The 20,806-nt window shown below is 40.1% G+C and overlaps 1 protein-coding gene across 1 annotated transcript in view; it reads right to left on the reverse strand.

Annotated features, from left to right (window-relative positions):
* The window catches only part of KCNH5 (potassium voltage-gated channel subfamily H member 5), a 321,694-nt gene that overhangs the window by 56,176 nt on the left and 244,712 nt on the right, over positions 1-20,806 (reverse strand). The window contains exons 9-10 of the mRNA XM_046010148.1: positions 19,949-20,201; positions 5,159-5,355 (exon numbers count right to left, since the gene is read on the reverse strand). Of these exons, the coding sequence (XP_045866104.1) occupies positions 5,159-5,355; positions 19,949-20,201 (450 nt within the window). The remainder of the gene's footprint in view (positions 1-5,158; positions 5,356-19,948; positions 20,202-20,806) is intronic.

A 20,806-nucleotide genomic window follows, 5' to 3' on the forward strand; every position in this document is an offset into this window, starting at 1 on the left:
CCCTCAATTCAGAAAAGTTGCTTTAAATGCCCAAAATAGAATACATGGTACTGCAAATGAAAAACATCATAATGAAATCCAGTTACCAAAATATTAAAAAATAATTCACGAAATAGTAGGGCGCTTGGGTGGCTCCGTTGGTTAAGCGTCTGCCTTCAGCTCAGGCCCCGGGTCCTGGGATTGAGCCCCGCATCAGGCTTCCTGCTCAGCAGGGGAGTCTGCTTCTCCCTCCCCCTCTGCCTCTCCCTGCACTCATACTCTCACGTGCTCTCTCTCAACTAAATTTTTAAAATTTGCTCAAAAAATAATAATTCACAAAATAGTAATCTATGTACTTTTTTTTCATTAACACAATAAATAATGTCATCTTAGGAGCACATCTATAATAACTATGATAATTACTGAGCCTAAACACTTCAACAAATACAATATGAAAACATCTATGATTTCTTTTGGTACTTCTACTAATACTGTAGTTTGTTCTCAACCTTCATAATGGAAGGAAAAGCTACATTCCACTTAGAAATTAAAGAAAATAAAGATGTAATAGATGTAGTAATTTTTCTTTTTTTTTTTAAGATTTTATTTATTTATTAGAGAGAGAGAGAAAGAGCACACAGGCAGACAGAGTTGCAGGCAGAGGCAGGGCGAAGCAGGCTCCCTGCAGAGCAAGGAGCCCGATGTGGGACTCGCTCCCAGGACCCTGGGATCATGACCTGAGCCAAAGGCAGCCGCCTAACCAACTGAGCCACCCAGGCGTCCCTGTAGTAATTTTTCTTATGCAAATTCACAGGCAGGCAGAGGAAGAGAGAGAAGCAGGCTCTCTGCTGAGCAGGGAGCCTGATGTGGGGCCCAATCCCAGGACCCTGGAATAATGACTTGAACTGAAAGACAGCCACTTAACCAACTGAGCCATCCAGGCATCACTGTTTGACCATAGTCTTTAAATTAAATAAATAAATAAAGCAAATTAGTTACCAAACTAATGTGATTTTTGCATAAAAATGTCTACTTCTGGCTTCTCTGGTGAAAAAAATACGCAGACCAAGCCACACTGGGCTGGCATTCCACCAAGGCAGTGTGCAAGCGGACGGAGTGGCAGCCATCCCCTTACAGGTGGTGCGAACTCGTCTTCCATGGCCACTTGCGCCTGGCCCCCCTCGGGGCTGTTACTGACCTGGCTCTTGCAGCAGCCTCTGCTGGATGGCCTTTTCCACTTCATGATCACCTCTGAGTGACAAGTGGTATATCTGCATTCTAATACAAGCGTACTTGAACTCTGTGTGCAGACTCGCGTGCTCCCTAGCTAACTTTGTCTTCTCCTTTCAGCCATGGACACGTTACAGGCCTGTGCGAGCCACTTGTCTATGTAGTTTTACTAAAGCACGGCTCTGCTCAGTTATTTACATACTCTCTTTGGCTGCTGCGCTGAACTGAACTGTATTCCCCCCAGATTCATATCTTAAAGCCCTAATCTCCCACTGTGATGATATCTGAAGAAAAGGTTCTGGGAGTTTTTAGGTTTTGATGAGGCCCTGAGGGTAGGGTCCTCATGATGAGATTACCGCCCTAATCAGAAGAGGTACTAGAGAGATCGCTTTCCTTCTCTGTCTCTTCCTCCCACCTCTCTCTCTCTCACTCCCTCCCTGCCTCTCTCTTTCCATTTTTTTCTCTCCCTCACTCACAGCCCATGTGAGGACACAGCGAGAAGGCAGAGGTCTGCCAGCCAGGAAGAAAAGAGAGGACACATCAGAAGCAGCACCTTGATCTTGGACTTCTCAGCCTCCAGAACTGTGGGGAATAAATTCCTGTTGTTTAAGCCTACAGTATTTTGTGAGGGTGCCCTGAGCTAAGACAGCTGCTTTCACACAATGGCGAGCTTGAGTAGTGGAGACAGGTTCTGTGGCCCTCAAATCCTAAAATATCTACTGAACAGTCCTTGACAGAGAAAGTTTGCCAACCCCTGCTGTAGTTATTGCATGAAATTATGGTTCTAGTTCTAGAATTTTTATAGAGAGGAATTTAAGGATGGTTAGTGGGAACTATGCTGACATAACAGATCTCTTACTCTTCCATAAAGGAGTCGGGAGGGCAGGTAGCTAAAGTGTTGCCACACCCCCACTAGGGCGACCACCAAGAATCCCACACTGCGCCAAGCCCTCCACCCTGCCACTGCACGTGCTCATGTGGCCAGAGCTGTAATCTGTGATGGCTGAGCATCTGGGTTCCAAACCCCCTCCCCCGGGCTGACTAGAAACACACCCTTAATGAGGGGTTCTGAAAGCTATGAGATATCAAGAGCATACTAAGGACATAGTCTTGATCATAGAACTCACAACAAATATCTAGTTCCCAAAAAATACTCAATGCAAGAATGCTTGCTGTAACAGCCACAAGAACAAAATACCCTTTTATTAATAGCTCCATGGGGAACGAAGCGAAAGCGACTGTGTGCATGAGAAACTATAAATTGTTGAGAGTGTGTCTGTGGAATATTGTTGTGGGGAAAAAAAATCAAGTACTTTGGCAAGCCAAAGCAACAGGGTAGCATCTAAGATCTGCGTTTTAGAATCAGACAGAGATGGATTCAAATCCAGACCCTGAGCCATGCTTTCTTTGGCACCTAGCTCTCCCAGTCTCACAACGTCAGCCTCTTCGTCGATGGAATGGGAATGAGGTGCCTCATCTGTGGGTGACTGAAATTTCATAAGGTCAGTTATTACATAGAAAATGTGTTCAAGTGCATGGGTATAAAAGAGGCTCTCAAAAGGGTAGTTATTCTCACGAGTCATTGGAGGATTTCTTCTCAGTGGGTAATTTTTTTTTTTAATGAGAATACTTTTTCTTTTCCTGAATGAAGTGACACTGACTGACAGTACAGCTATCCCCACGTTTTGCCAAGTTATTGAGACCATCCGTCATTGAGGATGGGTGAATTATTAAAAAATAAAAACGTGACACAGGTTGTAAAGGGAACAGGTTAGAAAGGGAAGAAGCCATTTGATGTCACTTGTGCACCAGCCCCTGCAGAGGGAGGGGGCCCCATCCCTGGGTCCTGTTAAAAAAAGCACACACAGGGGTGTGTGTGTGTGTGTGTGTGTGTGTGTGTGTGTGTGTGTGCTTTTTTTAAAGCACTCTGGGTTTCCAACGACTCTGGGTTTCGGCTCAGGTCGTTATCTCAAGGTTGTAGGATCAAGCCCCGTATCAGGCTCCGAGCTCAACAGAGAGTTTGCTGGAGATCGTCTCTCCCTTTCCCTTCCCCCACCCACTCTCTTTCTCTCTCTAAACAAATAAATAAAATCTTTAAAACATACACAGTTTTCTGTCTCTAGCTTCTCTTATCAGAAATATGTGCACTCAGCCTTCATAACTCTGTGTGTGTGTGTGTGTGTGTGGTGTGTGCATATGCCTGTGCGAAAAAAAACATAAAAAGAGGCCAGAGAGCTTTGTGATAAACTCATTCTGAAGAATCAAAATTTATTTTCTGCTGGTGAGTTACCTTAATTATCCCTCCTAGAGACCCTGCACTGCGAATATATCGGTTGTGATTTGAAATTAATCCTTCTGGCCCTGAGTTTTCTCATGTGTTTTGAAGGGAAAATAACTGTCCTTTATTCCACAGGAATATTATAAACATCAGATGAGATACTGTGTAAACAACATGCTTCGAGGAGGACAGTGACAAATAAGATCTGTCCTAAGGACCATAACGATGATGGATAGGGGTTTCGGTAATCTTGTGGTATGTGGGAAGACTCCAGAGCTGGCAAAATTTATATTGGAGAAGACTTAACAAGATATAAGAGTCTCAAGTATCTAACAGGCTGCCTTGTAGAAGAGGAATTTGTCATTGGGGAAGGTAGAGTACAGAGCAAAGGAGACATATTTCTAATTAGACGAGACTCCACGCTCCCTAACGAAAAAGCAAGAAAGTTCCACAGTCAGTTCCTATCGGCAGCCCTCTTCCACGTCCATCACTAACCTCAACTTTCAGTTACTTGTACAAGTATATGTTTCACTTATTGTGTAGAATAGAATGTTCACACCTGGCTTAAGCAAAGGGACTCACACCTTCAGCATAGGGACTCGAGTTAGTCTTTTGTGCTTGCGAAAACTCTTTACACATTGTCTAGCAGGTTGTGGATGCTCAATACCCATTTACTAGAACGAAAACAGAAAATGAAAATGCTGTTCTAATATAGATCCCATGTCATGACACAGCTAGTACGAGCATGCCTCCAGCAGTCCTATCCTCTCCTAGACCCCCCTGTAGGGAATTATAATGATGTGCTTATGTTCGTATCTGTAGTAGAGATGCTGATCTGTATCTTGGCTTGATTTTTCTCCTCTGTGTTAACAAAGGGAAGGTTCTATTTAGGGGGCCAGTGGGAGGGAAAGCTTGTTATTTCAAAATACTTCACCATAGACAGGCAATCATCTGTGATGAAATTCCTTAAGTGCAATTGTCCAAATGTGCATTTCATTCTTGGCAATAAAAGAGTCCTAGCCTATATCCAATGACCTATAAATCATAGCTAGGATATTTCTTTATGCAAATTAAATTTGTGTCACACTCATCAATAAAAAAGAAAATGGCCATGAATATTATGGTTGTTGCAGTAGTGCAAAGTTAAGAGTTGTTATACCTATTTGTAGGATATGTCAGTGTGGCTAATTATTTTTTTTAAGATAATGTGCTTGGAAAGAATTCACAGGGAAATAAGCCTTATGAACTGATCATTAAATGAGAAAGGGTTTTTAAATAGTCAGGAATATAAAAATAAGCAACCAGCTGGATTAACCTTACCAACCTAAAAAATAAAATCCACATAATAAAGAGACACTCATGTTATTTTTATGGCAGTTATTATAAACCCCAAGAACTAATTACGTTAGAGCACAGTTTGTTTGTTTCTCTTCAACCCTGTTTTTCCTTTTAACTTAAATTATAAAGATCCAAGTCTTTAACCACGTACTCTAGAATCTCCGCCTTAAAAAGTAAACAAAATATAAAGAAAGGGAGAGAAAATTATGTCACTTTACTTGAATGAGAACTTACGAGTGCAAAATGAAACATGTCTTGCATTTCTCAACTAATAGAGCATGACATATTAACCCTATAGATACTAAGAAGGGCAAGAAGATTCACACAACATACCCGTTTCCTCAGATTGCAAGTAAGAGTGAGATTCCTTGAGAAGGAGTTTGCAAAAGCTGTATAGAAGTCCAGGACTTTGAGCAAGGCTTCTCGCTTGATGATGTGGAGATCACAGTATGTCAGTGCTCGGACATTGGCACACGCGTGAGCAAGGGTGGTTTCCTTCCAGAAGATGTCTCCAAATACATCACCTTTCCCTGGAAAATAGTATCAGATATGGATTCAACTATCTACACTAGTTCTTATCCTAATCACTATTTTTTTTTAAAGATTTATTTTTTTGACAGATAGAGATTACAAGTAGGCAGAGAGGCAGGCAGAGAGAGAGAGAGGAGGAAGCAGGCTCCCAGCCAAGCAGAGAGCCCGATGCGGGGCTTGATCCCAGGACCCTGGGATCATGACCTGAGCCGAAGGCAGAGGCTTTAACCCGCTGAGCCACCCAGATGCCCCTCCTAATCACTATTTTTACACAGTTTTGGTATTGATCGACTCGCATAATTTAGAACCTGAGTGGATAACCCCATTCAAATAGGTGTAACAATGCATAACACTTTCATATAATATGTAAAGTAACATCACCCTGAATTCAATTCTTGATGGAAATCCCGAGCGGTATGAATAAATAAAATCCAACAGAGAAGCCAAAAATCTCATTTTAACAAATAGTTTCATTACCTTCTGCCATCGAACTTTTCCCATTCTGACTAGAAGGAGCAAAGGTGACTTTTTAGTTTCATTCTTTCTTCTGCTCCTTCTGTAGAGATGACAGTAGATTGCACTATATAAGGATCTACTGTTCCAGCCTTTATAAGTCTAGAACTGATTTGACATATATTAAACATACATTATTCAGCAACTAAGTCTTATGCTCCAGGCAGACGAATACTGGCCATGACTTATTACCTGAGGATGCCTTTCCCTCTCTCCTGAGCCAAACTCTATGCAGGGCCTCAGGGCCCAGCCCAGAGGGGTGGGGGTGTGTGCTCCCCATCACAACTATAAAGCTTAAATTGCTGAGCAGGGGAACACATGGAGACTCGGGTTTGTTACTCTATCAACAGTTCCATGAAGAGTGCTCTACTGTAGTAAGACGTGGATATCTTTTTAAAATTCTGCAAATTACCCAGAAAGAACACCAGGCACTGGTGACCGGAACTCCACAGTTCCCCACCCCAAATCCAGAGTAGTTAGCTGCCCAGACAAGGTGGGGATAAGGAACACTCAGAGATGAAGTGCCAAAAGGACTTTCTGTGGAGGCAGTTGCATGAGAGCCCCTGGCTTCTGAAACTCCTCAACTGCATTCTCTGTTCCTCTGCAGGAAAGGGAAAGTTTGGGAGTGGAACAAACAAGGAGTCTACCCAGGCAGGAAAGATCTTCTGGAAGGCACTGTGCCAAAGACTTATGCTTTCGATGCTCTAACCACAGAGGTGAGGAAGTATCTGCTCTCATCATGAAGACTGAAGCCAGAACTAACAAGAAAACAGGAAGAAGAAAGGCATCTTATAACACTTCAGGCCAGCTAGACAAGCAGAGAGAAAAGATAACAGTAACCAGAGAAATGAGAGAAAGAGAGAGGCACAGAGGTTGAGGATGAGGGAATAACAGTACAGGCTCTTGAAAATCCTTAGAGAACCATGAATCACTCTGGGATGGAAACAGAAAACATGCTTATTATTGAGAAAGTAGTTAAAACTATCATGTAATCATACGCTCAGCATAAAATAACCATAATGGATACATAATTCATCTTGAGCAATCTTATTTGTTTCTGGACACTTCAGAATTTTCTTCTAGTTAGTGACACTGTTCAACAACTCAACTGTCTGATAGCCAGGCATTCATCGAAGGAAGGTTAGAGACCTCCACTGACATTCATCGATTTCAGAAATCTGTAAGTGACATTCTCTAAATTTTAAACAAGTAATTCCATTTCAAGTTTATCTTTGTGTATGAGAATGGTCAAGTTTCATTCTTCTGTAATAGCTGAAAGACCTCAATTTGAGGCAGGAATCTATCAAAATCCTAGAGGAGAACATAGGCAGTAACCTCTTCGAAATCAGCCACAGAAACTGCTTTCAAGACATGTCTCCAAAGGCAAAGGAAACAAAAGTGAAAATGAACTTTTGGGATTTCATCAAGATCAAAAGCTTCTGCACAGCAAAGGAAACAGTCAATAAAACAAAAGGCAATCCACAGAATGGGAGAAGATATTCTCAAATGACACTACAGACAGAGGGCTGATATCCAAGATCTATAAAGAACTCATCAAACTCAACACTCAAAAAACAGATAATCACATCAAAAAATGGGCAGAAGATATGAACAGACACTTCCCAAAGAAGACATACAAATGGCTAACAGACACATGAAAAAATGTTCATCATTAGCGATCAGGGAGATTCAAATCAAAACCACATTGAGATACCACCTTCCACCAGTTAGAATGGCCAAAATTAACAAGACAGTAAACAACAAGTGTTGGAAAGAATGTGGAGAAAGGGGAACCCTCTTACACTACTGGTGGGAATGCAAGTTGGTGCAGCCACTTTGGAAAACAGTGCAAAGATTCCACAAAAATTAAAAATAGAGCTTCCCTATGACCCTGCAATTGCACTCCTGGGTATTTACCCCAAGGATACAGATGTAGTGAAAAGAAGGGCCATCTGTACCCCAAAGTTCATAGCAGCAATGGCCACAATCGCCAAACTGTGGAAAGAGCCAAGATGCCCTTCAACAGATGAATGGATAAAGAAGATATGGTCCATATATACAATGGAGTATTATGCCTCCATCAGAAAGTATCAATACCCAACTTTGTATCAACATGGACGGGATGGGAGGAGATTATGCTGAGTGAAATAAGTGAAGCAGAGAGAGTAAATTATCATATGGTTTCACTTACTTGTGGAGCATAAGGAATAATATGGAGGACACTAGAAGAAGGAAAGGAAAAGTGAATTGGGGTAAATTGGAGGGGCAGACAAAGCACGAGAGACTGTGGACTCAGAAACAGGGTTTTGGCGGGGAGGAGGGTGGGAAGTTGGGTGAGCCTGGTGGTAGGTATTAAGGTGGTCATGTATTGCATGGAGCACTGGGTGTGGTACATAAACAATGAATCTTGGAACATTGAAAAAATAAAATTAAAAAAAAAAAAAAGACTGTGGGTTAAAAAAAAAGTAATTCTGGGGCGCCTGGGTGGCTCAGTGGGTTAAGCCGCAACCTTCAGCTCAGGTCATGATCCCAGGATCCTGGGATCGAGTCCCACATTGGGGTCTCTGCTCAGCGGAGAGCCTGCTTCCCTTCCTCTCTCTCTGCCTGCCTCTCTTGTGATTTCTCTCTGTCAAATAAATAAAATAAAAATCTAAAAAAAAAAAAGTAATTCTAATTGTAAGTATTTATTCTAGCTGCATTATCAGAAGTACCACATTTAATGATAAGCATATTCATTGAATGAGCACTGAGTAATGTATAGAAATATGGACTCATTATATTGGATATTTGAAACTAATATTACACTATATGTTAATTATATTTCAATTAAAAATAAATAAACTGAGAAATACTTATAAAAATTATTACATTATACTGGGGCGCCTAGGTGGCTCAGTGAGTTAAAGCCTCTGCCTTCGGCTTGGGTCATGGTCCCAGGGTCCTGGGATCAAGCCCCACATCTGGCTTTCCGCTCAGCGGGGAGCCTGCTTCCTCCTCTCTGCCTGCCTTGTGATCTCTGTCTGTCAAATAAATAAATAAAAATCTATAAAAAAATATATTATACTATAAAAATGTGTATATAGATCTACAGAATAATGGATAAATATTCATTGATTGATGAATGCATCATCAATAGATAAAAATACTCCACATATAAATCAATTTCCCCTTGCCAATATAGACCATTTTAAAATATGGAGGCATTCAAAGGTCTATTATGTATTTTATTTTACCTAACTGCTGAAATTAAAATTCTAACCTTACTTCTCTCCAAAAATTTAAATTACTTATCTTTTTGTATCATGCATAAATAAAAAGCCTATGATGTGACAAGAATAGCATTAAGTTAGAATATAAACTCATGAGGGCAGAGAATTTTCTCTGGTTCATCCATTCAGGTCAACACCCAATGCTGAGAATAGTTCAAGAGCTCATGGGGCACCTGGGTGGTGTAGTCAATTAAGCATCCTATTTCTGGTTTTGGCTCGGGTTGTGATCTCAGGGTCATGAGACTGAGCCTCCTCATGCTCCGATGGGGCTTCTGCTTGCGATCCTCTCTCCCCTCTCCCTTTGCCCCTACCCATGGTGTAATCTCTCTCACTCTCTAAAATAAATAAAAAATCTTAAGAGTTCAACAGATATTTACTGAAAAAAAAATGTGAATGAAAAAAGGGGAGAAGAAGAGAAAGACACAGAAGAACAAATTGGGAAATGTGAGATCCAAGTTACACATGGGGCTCCACCTGTAAGGGTGTGGCTTAGACCAAGTGATTAACTTACCCTGAATCGGCATCTGTTCTTTTAACCCTTAAGAGAACAAGATGAACAAAAACTAATCTCAAGGTTTCTGTGCACCTATAACCCTAGAGTAAGCCCACTAAAAGTCATCAAATTATATTTTCATGGTAATATTTTTTCTATGCCACATGTAAAAGAAAAAGACTTTAAAATCTAGGGCCTCAACTCCAAATCCCATTAAAAGACTAAAAAGCACCAGCAAAGTTAACTGAGTCAACCAATGTAAAACTTGTCCCTTGATTCTCCCCTTAAAAAAAGTGTAGAGAAGCCTAGAAAAACTGACAAATGTGGGTAATTCTGCTCCCACTGTCGGAATTCACATTATGTAATAAGCAATACTATCTTCTGACATAGAATTTCCATTAGGATACACAATATATCAATTGGATATTAATCTAATCAATAATTTTAAGGTGTGTTTGATTTATCCAGTTGTCTTTATCATCTTCTAGTCGCTCAATTCACAATGAACTTTTATGGCTCTTCTGGAAGATGGGTCTTGAAAATCAGTTAATTAATTTCGCAGCCACAGTAGAGCTAGCTAATGTCCTTCTTCAAGGACTATTATGCACATGGCACCGAGGCTGTGGGATTATGAGTGGAGTCTCCCAATAACTGCACCATTTCAGGGCTGGGAACTCGTGTTCATCTTCGTGGCTACAGAATATTTGATGCTAGTTTCTAGGTCAGCTCTCACTGGGTGTAAGTAGTCTCAGCTATAAACATTTTAGAGCTTGAGAAAACTAACCTTCCCCCAAAGCCCTAAAATTAGTAGAAAAGCTCACACTCAACATGAAAGTTGTTGTTTGTCCTATTTATATTTTCTCAGTTCTTTGCATCAAGTCTTATGAAGTATTTCACTTCGAAACCACAGGAAACAGGATTGGAAAATAGGAGCAAATGTTTCAGATTCACAGACTAGGAAACTGGAAAATGTCAAGGCAAACAGAGACGACAAGTTACAACATAATTAAAGGAGCGATGTTTAGGGATTATGAGCCCCAAAGGGGCTGGTTTTACAACCAAAGCTTTTTAAAAATTTTGAAACATTAATGGATTTCATTAATCCATAAGGAAATGGATTAAACTTAATGCATAAGAATCACCTCAGTTATTCATTGATGAGTATAGCCAATGAATCCCTAAATATACAGCATTCGAAACTTAGGTCGTTTCCTGTGGGGTGCAGTGATGGGTCTGATGATTCTTCTACAGAATGGATCCAATCCTTGTATTCACTTGTATGTATTAGTCAGCCCTTCACTATGATTAATTATTACATTAGGCTCATAAACTTTATTGTGAATACACATGCCTAAAAATACTCCTTTATAAATGAGCAACACTATGAGTTTTAGAATTATATGATTTTTAATGGACTTTGACTATTACCAACAGCTAGTTTCATACAGTAATGTTTTTAACGAAAAGAACAGAAATACACGGTGATGAGTGTGAAAATTAAGAAATTATATAGGTGTGTTAGAATAGAACCTCTTAAAACCTTTAGAATCGATGCCTGCCAATCTTCAGTGATGTCCAATGTCATTCAGTTCAAAAATCATAATGGGTACAAACTTTCAGAGAAGCAAATAATTCTTACCTACTAAAAAAAAAAAAATCACTGATTAAGCTTATAATTTTTGATTTACACAAAGAGTGAGCCAAATCGCTCTAAGCGATTTAAAAATAGAATATCCTGACATCAATAAGGGATGAAGGCAGGGAAGGAGAGTGGGAACAAGACACTGCTGTATGGGAGGTGTAAGACAGTTGGGAAAATGCAGAAGGAAGCTTTCCATAAGTGGAGGTCATGACCTCAAGAAAAAGCAGCGCAGTAGGACAGCAGGCCAAGCAGCCCCGCCCTGTCAAGAGAAGTCAGCACTGCAGGGAAGGGGGGAGGATTCGGCAGAAAAACTGAGACAAGTTACAAGGTCAGAACCGCGGAAGGAGTGAAGAAATAAAGTCCTTCTCTTCAAGGAAGAAACGGCAAAGATCTGTGGCCATTCTTGCAATCTCCAAGCATCTTTGAAAGTCTCATTTCCGCTTTAATACCTACCAACAAGGTGGACTCTGAGCTCTTCCAGGACCCAGAGGAAAGACCTGTAAGCAGAATTTAAGATGCCCATCTTGTGTTCCGAAGGCTCCTGAGATAACACTGAGCCCGTTCTCCCTACTCCTACTCCTAACCACCTGCCTGGTCGTGAACTAGTCCCTATGGCGACCGTATTTTTAGATACTTAATGGCTGATTTACCATCTTATATTCAGGTAATATTTGGTGAAGGGTTTCATAATATACACTGGTATGACAGTGTTGTTAGAAAAAAAATTTTTTTTTTTTTAAGAAAAGGAAACACATTAGGAACATTAATACAGGCCCTATGTTTTCTGTCAGGATGAAACCAAGTAATTGTATAATTTCAAAATTCTATTTAAAAATAGTTACGACCTGGGGTGAATCACCCAATAAGGTAGAGGCTGGCTTCTTCATCTGGAAGATGGCCACGGCAAGTGCTCTCTTTACAGTTAATTAAATGACTTGACATAATAATGCATATAAAATGATGAGTACTTGATGATTATTGGTACTTAAATACAACTCTCAAAGGGGCTGATGTACATTTTTAAAAATATACTTTTGATAAAAATATTAAAATAAAAATGTATGCATGGATTTTAAATTTTACGGAAGCCTTGTGGGGGGGCTCATTTACTAACTACAATTTTTTTCCTTTTTTTAAGCCCCTTTTAACTCTTAAATGTTTATTTTCTAATAAAATTAATTCTGATTTGCAGAACTATTTATTCCAGTTGATGGGGAAAGTGATGTTGCTTTCAGGAATCAAAGCAAAGTCCCCTTCCATAGATATAATTTCAAGTTTTCCTACCATGGCCAATGACTATGGTATAAATTAGATTCTTTCCGGATACTGGGAGTTCCTGATGAAGAACAAGGAAGGAGTGTTTTATTAAAGAGTGTTAAGTGACTTGCGATATTTAACATTTGGCCTGCTATATTTTCTTTGTTCCAAGTGCCTGATAAATAGTAGGAAATTGTTCTCTCAATCCATAACAGATCTATGCTAAAGCTAGAATCTTAGGGAAATGCACTTTACTGTAAGCATTTAGAGGAAAACAAAACAGAGGGCAGTCAGTATTTCAAAATAGAACATAAAGAAAATGGCAACAGAACACAACATAGTTTTTTTTTTTTTATTTATTTGACAGAGAGAGATCACAAGTAGACAGAGAGGCAGGCAGAGAGAGAGAGAGAGAGAGAGAGAAGCAGGCTCCCTGCTGAGCAGAGAACCCGATGCGGGACTCGATCCCAGGACCCTGAGATCATGACCTGAGCCGAAGGCAGCGGCTTAACCCACTGAGCCACCCAGGTGCCCCCAACACAACATAGTTTTCATGGGTACCCTAAACAAGCACAATGACGAAAACAGCTTAATGGCAAAATAAAGTGCTAGCTAATCTGGATAACTGAACCTTGCTGAGAACCCATTTAAGGGGTCCTATCACAGATGACAGAGATACAAAATTAGCAAGCTGTTTCAAGCACTCACAGTGCAGACAGTGAAACAGGTAGAAGATAAAAGCAGAAAGGGCTAAGAATGCTGTGTAGGCGTACAGCGGGAGCCCAGATTAGAGGTGCCGAATTCAGACCAGGGCGATAAGGGAAAGAATGAAAGAACATGAGGAAGCAAGAGACAGGACAACTAGAAAGAGGAGAAAGATGTGCTGTGAACAAGGAAGCTTGCCAGTAGGAGAGAACTTGGAGGTACCAGGAATCTTCATGCAACTGAGAATGCGGTGAAAACACTGTAGGGCATGGGAATGGCACCAGTAAGGCTGGAAAGGAAATTAGACCAAAATGGCCTCATTCGTCACCCTAGAAGCTGTGTTTTCTCCACAAGTTGCTAAAAAGTCAGTCCATTAAAAAAATATATATATATATATTTTTTATTTTAGAAAGTCAGTCTCAATGAGAAGGCTAGCCTGATAAATTATATTTTAGAAAGATTATTTATTTATCTATATTTTATTTTATAGTTTATATATTATATTTTATACATTTATAATACCTATTTATATTTAGAAAGATTATTTTGGCGGCCACATAACAGAAAATCGGAGGTTGAAGTGGGTGAGAGATTGTGAGCTAACAGGTCTTCAATGGCAGCCACAGCCCAGGAGGAGAATTTTATGAGCAGTTGTCACAGGAAGGGATATTAAGCACAGGATAAAGAAATTATGAGATGGAAGAATAAACAAGACTTAGATTTGAAGGAGGATGGGGAGAGAATTTGGAGTTGAGGCTAAATTACCAGATTGTAAAGATTTATATTTTATCCAAAAATCTACAGACTGAACAACGCTAAAGTATATAATTTGAACCATGTACAAATGATGTATGTATCATCATATGTGCAGCAAACCTACCTGGTTCATAATTCAACATCTCAAAACACAGAAATGTGGATGCAAGAGAAAATAATTGTGGCTTGGGAAAGCCCTTTTAAGGATTAAAGTGAGAAACACTTGACTTTGAATAGCAAGTATACAGGAAGAAATCTTAACTGTAGCACAGAAGTCACATTTTCACAGATTCTCAAAATAGCAAAATATTATCCATTCACATCTCAGATTTTTTTTCTTTTTGGAATAAAAATAAGCAGAATTTGAATTTTGAGCACCATAATTTATAGGTTTTCTTTTATAATGCAAAAATGTTTATAAATAACTGATTCTAATTAAAATGAAATCTTAATTCAGGTACAGGAAATTATTTTTTTAGACTATTGTTATTTAACTCTGTCTGTCCCTACCTCACACTCCCTTCTCCGGCCCCATAACAATATCTAACCTCTCCATCCAAACTCTATGTAAACGAGCCTAGTTCTCTTGAGAATTTGAGTTTATAATTAAAAGACTTAGATACTGGGCACCTGGGTGGCTCAGTCGTTAAGCGTCTGCCTTCGGCTCCAGTCATGATCCCAGGGTCCTAGGATTGAGTCCCACATCAGGCTCCCTGCTCAGTGGGGAGTCTGATTCTCCCTCTCCCTATGCGCCTCCTCCAGCTTGTACTCTCCCTGTCACTCACTGTCTTGTCTCTCAAATAAATAAATAAAATATTTAAAAATCAATGAATAAATGAATAAATAAATAAGACTTAGATACAGACTGTTTTTAGATTAATAACTCCAACTCGATGATTCTAATATCAGTAGACACAGAAAAGACAAATGGTGAGTGCAGCAAAACAAATATCTTGGGGGCCAGGTCTAGGGTTCACAGGGAAATGTCACTTTTACAACCCTTAAAGGTACAAGATCCCTCACGGTGACACTTAAAAGTAACCTGGCTATTTTAGCCACACCAAGAAATCTGTTCACATGAAGTAATTACAAGGTAAGAACTTAAAAGCAAGAAGATATGAAAGGATATGAAATATTATGTATGCATCATGAACTCAATTTGGAATTCTTTGTGTTTCATAAAAAGTGGGAAGGTCGAAAAGAAAAAGGTGGAGGTGTAGGAACTGAAAGAACTTCAACTTGGAAAAAGACATGACCTGCAATTATGTTCACCTGCCCTATTTAGAAAACATCTTGAAGCCATCCTTCAGTGTTAAAAACAGAAGGTATTTGTTGACTACATTTTTTTTATCTTTCCATTAATTAGTTACGGTTCAGAACTTATTCATTAAACACTTAGCATTTTTGACACGCTAAAGAATTATGTGCCTACCTAGAGACTGTTTAGAGGCAAAGAGCCAAAAGAATGAAACTGCAGCTGTTCTTTGAATTTGGCAATTTTAATTAAAATGATCTCCCTGGGGCACCTGGGTGGCTCAGTGGGTTAAAACCTCTGTCTTGGGCTCAGGTCATGGTCTCAGAGTCCTGGGATTGGTCGAGCCCCACACAGGGGCTCTCTGCTCAGCAGGGAGCCTGCATCCCCCTGTCTCTCTGCCTGCCTCTCTGCCTACTTGTGATCTCTCTCTCTGTCAAATAAATAAATAAAACCTTAAAAAATAAATAAAATGACCTTCCTTCTCTACGTTTCAACTAGCAAATGAATCAGTGTAAAAGACAGCAAGGCCCACTTGTTTCTCCTATGAGGACAACAGGGACTGTTGTGTCCGTAATGAAAGGAACGAGACTGATACAAAGCTAAGGTCAAGCAAAGCTTTATTTCGCGCCAAGCATCGAGAATCAAACTGACCAGTCAGGGCCATCTCTTACAAAGAGGTGACCCTGACGGGTCAGTTTGATTCTCGATGCTTGGCGTGAAATAAAGCTTTGCTTGACCTTCGCTTTGTATCAGTCTTGTTCCTTTCATTATGGACCTAACAGGATAAAGTCTCATTTTTCTGACATATGCTCAGATGTGAGAGACGTTCTTTCTTTCCGACTCTTACAAGGCAAAGAATCATTAGACCTGATGAAAAAGGACACAGCTCAATGCTAAAAGCCACAGTTCACTACGAGGATATAGAGTTAGGAATATCCATGCACCAAATTACACAGCGGCATCCACCAAACAACACAAACTACAGGAAACAAAAGGAGACACCGAGAAAACACATTAGCAGTGAGACACGTGAACACCCACCCATGTACCAGGTTTTCTCACAAGCTGAAGATTTGTGGCAACACTGCATTGAGCAAATCTATCAGCGTCACTTTTCCAAAAGCATTTGCTCACTCTATCTCTGTATCAAACTTGAGGAACTTTCACGACACTTGAAACTTTTCATTATTAGTAGATGTTACAGTGACTTGTGATCAGTGATTATGAGCAGCTGACAGCGTAGATGATGGTTAGCAGTTTTTAGCAATAAAATATTTTTTAATACAGGTATATACTTTTTTCTTAGAATGCTATTGCACACTTAAACTTACAGTATAGAGTAAACATAAATTTCATATGCACTGGGAAATCAGAAAATTCATTTGACTCACTTTTTTGTGATACCTGCTTTTTTTGTGGTGGTCTGAAACCAAAGTTTATGCAGGCAGAAGACCCAGTCAACTTACTCAATAAAGCAGATAAAGATATATATCAAACTCCACACCCTGATAATTTTTGCAACTTTTCATTAAGTTTGTAATTATTTCAAAATTCAATGACCAAAAAAATGAGAAGAGGAAGAAGAAAAACAGAAGGAGCAGGAAAGGAATGGACAGTCCCCCAAATATCAGGAGTGAATTTGGATTCACTATTGGATTTCCCTTTTTCTCTCCCTTTCTTAAAACATTATTAAGGCATCTTGAGTGTTAACCCTCCCACTGTTCTCGTAATCATCAAAGAAAGTAGTTTAACTTAGAAAAGTCTGAAACCATACATCCTCAATGGAAACCACAAGACTAAGTCACAAAATGGACATGACAAGACTAAGAAGTCACAAAATGGAGCTGGAGAGAGATCTACAAGTTAAGAGGCTGGCTGGTAGGGAAAGGCCTTTCTGGCAGGTTCCAGGCAGGGCTTCAGCTGCCTCCAGGGTGCACGGGCACATAGTGTGAACACTAGGGCAGCCCATCCACAGTTCCACATCCCCTCTCCTGCAGAAGGTCACCCCGAGTCCACATGCCCAGTCCACAGTGTCCTCACACTGCCTCTCCAAGAAACCCAGGTTGGCAGAATGCTCTACACAGCAGGACAGAGTTCTCAAAGCTCGTCTCCGCATCTGTCATGTCATCACTGACCCAAACCACAGAATCCTGTAAGACAGTGTCTTTGCTGGGCCCCACGGCACCCAGGCAGCCTGCCAGCCCCCCACAGCCTTGGCCACCACTGTGCCTCCCCACCCCACCTCACACACACATTTCTGCCCTCAGAGATCACTCCCTGGTCAAAACTTTTTTTTTTTTTTTTAAACAAAAATCATCTGACTGCCCTTTAGCTGAATTAATCTATGGTCGAGGCCCATGGAAAAAAGGAAAGAAAATTTTCCAGAGAATAGAGAGGTGTACATATAATTTGACTCATTAAACGAAGAGATGAAAAGTCTCTGAATCCCAGGATTTTTTGAAGAAGATAACAAAAAGCACACAAAGAAATAAAATGTGACAGATGTATGATGAGGCTGGTCAGATACCCAGGAGCCCTGTGTTCATTTTTACTATGTCGTTGTGCAAAACCAGCTACCATTTTATTTTAAAAGGGTAAGAAAATGCATTTTGTCTGTCTCACTGAGTAAATAATTCTAGCTTGACAGACCCAAGCTGGAGGCACTGCACCCGGGGCTTTTTCCAGCCTTCTTTCTAGAAAATAAGTTACCAAGGTGAGGCTGTGACGAAGAAAATGGGGCAAAGCAAATGACAATGAGTACACAGCTGAGGTCATTCATCACGAGGCAGAACTGCTTCACTGTGTACCCGGTACCTTCCACCTACCACCGACACCAACGTGCAGGAAAAGAAAATACACCTGTTTCGGGTATGTGTTCTATCCTCTTCTTTAAGCAAACAAGAATGGTTGTAGTGTGTTTATGCTTTGTTTTATCACAAAGGACTGTTCTGGCAAAATGTACACTTTTTATGAAGGATTATCTATAACTCCTTTATACTCCAGGAAACAAAGCAGAACAAACACCAAGTGGAATTAAACACACACCCAGGGGTGCCTGGGTGGCTCAGTGGGTTAAAGCCTCTGCTTTCGGCTCAGGTCATGATCCCAGGATCCTGGGATAGAGCCCCACACCGGGCTCTCTGCTCGGCAGTTAGCCTGCCTCCCCCTCTCTCTCTGCCTGCCTCTCTGCCTGACTTGTGATCTCTGCCTGACTTGTGATCTCTATCTGTGAATAAATAAATAAAATCTTAAAAAAAAATAAAAATAAACACACACCCAGTGCTGACGCTCAGATACTGTCTGAATTTCTCTTGCAAAAATCACAAGTAAAAATCATTCCTAAAAGAGGTTTCCCCTTAACTGTACTATTATTTCTAAACAATTAAGGAGAGGTTTATAAAACAATTGTGTTTGCAATCCTGAACCGCTTTCTGTAATTCTTACGAATTTTACCGAACCTATTTTCCTACGAAGGGTCACTGCTTCTCAATTCTGAAGTCTGTTGTTTTTTTTTTCAGGCAATTGTGCCCTTTGAAATCAGTCCTTCATTTCTGTGCTGGGTTTTGCTTTTGCAGCTCCTCAGACACATAAGTCAATCTTTGACTCACAAAAATAAGTGGCATTCGAGCTATGGTAGGTTGACCTCAGTAGCTAAAAATCCAGTAGTTTAAAAACTGAGCTCATTTTTCATGAGACACGAGCCATGAAAAATATGATGAAAATGGAGTTGACATCCTGCAATTCTAACTTCTTTTACTTGAGAAAAAGACAAGGGGTGATTCTCTTCTGACCTCATTATTGCTTCCTTTTAGATCTACGTGAACTTCATGAACTTGCTACAGAGATTTGAGCAGAAATGATCTAAAATGCCATTTCATATAGTTTCACCAATATATATTACCTTGCCCCAAACATGTAATTTCTTCAAAATTTTGTTATTTACATATACTATCACTGCCTTTTTTTGTCTACCGGGCCTCCAAATTTTAGAATGAACTTTATTATTAGCCAAATAATTTTCTTGGCTTGTGAATGGACAGAACCAGCTTTATAAACCTAAATTTACTTGTATTATGATTCCTCCAATATAACAGGTCAAATTCACTTACCTCCTCAACATTTTTAGCTCATCACTTAGGTCCACTTAGGACTTAGGTGGACCTAAGTCCACCACTTAGGTCACCACTTAGGTGACAAATGAGGCAGAAATATTTAGAATAAGATGATCTGTAACTCAAGTCCTAACTTATTTACTAACCAGCTGGGCAAGCCACTCAACTTTTCTGGTCCTCATTTTGTCCATCTCTAAAGGAAAGTGTTGAGTTAGACAGGTTCTGTGGCCCCTCTGAGACTAACATTCTAGGTCGCTAACCTGAAAATAGTTCCACAAGCCATCTTCTTCACACTTATCAACACCAGGAGGTACAGTCACCTTGGGCTATGATCAGCTCTAATCTAAAAAGTATTGTCTTACCATTGCCAAAGAAAGTTTAATCAAACCCTTGTACAGCTCATTAAGCTGTGACCAGTACTAATGCTCTTTGCTGAAAGAGCATTACTAGTTTCCACTAAGATTCATCATCTCGTTAGTGACCCAATTTCCAAAGTCACCAAGCAGAGGAAACTTCTCTTAAGAAACCTGAGAAGCAAAATCTATAAAACTGTTACACATTTGCTACTACATTAGGAAAGTTCACAGTACCTAAAATAGCCACCACTTCATCATCCTGGATGACTTCCAAGGATCCTGACACCACAAAGCAGAGGGCATCCACGCTTTCTCCAGCATGGTAAATGAGGTCCCCAGGAGCACAGTGAATAGTTTGGAACTCTACCGCCAAGGCGCGCAGACACCCATCGCTGGCCAATCGAAAAGCAGGATGTTCATTAAAAACCTTCCGGTTTAGATGAACACAGATATCAGCTCTCATGTCCTTGGGACAGATGGAGAGAACCTGAAGAAAGTGAGAAATGAATAAGTGAGAAGAAAAGAGAAAGGGCTATTTCAGGAAAAAAAAAAGTCATCCAATAAATATTTACTGACCATGATAAAGTCTGCAACACATGGTACTAGATACTGGGAATGCAAAGTTAAAAGACACACTTCTCCTCTCAAGGACCTAATAACCCATTCAGATGAGCTGATGAGTATAGGACTATGGCACCCCAAGTAAAGCTTGGAGAGGGGTATGGATCTCCCCATAGAAAGAACAGAGTCTTAAGGTGGTCCAGAAGGGTCTCAGAAAAAGATCTTAATATAATTTCCTCCAAGAGCTAACTAAACTAGGGCATTAACATTCATTTCAGTCTAGTCTCTGTTTTAGAGTTGTTCACAACTGAAACGAAATTCGGTATAATGGACTTTACTCCATTTTGGAGGTGGATTCATAATGAATCAATTACGAGACAACAAAATGAACGAAAGTGCCCTTGCAACTTGACGTGCTGGCACCGGCTGAGAGAACTCCACCCTCGATGCGTGTCTTCTGTCACTCTGAACGATTTTCATTTTACAAATAAATTTATGTCCAGGGAGTGAAAAGAGTATTCACCAGCCTTC

This window comes from Meles meles, chromosome 6 (assembly GCF_922984935.1).
Source record: "Meles meles chromosome 6, mMelMel3.1 paternal haplotype, whole genome shotgun sequence".
In the NCBI taxonomy this organism is placed as follows: domain Eukaryota; kingdom Metazoa; phylum Chordata; class Mammalia; order Carnivora; family Mustelidae; genus Meles; species Meles meles.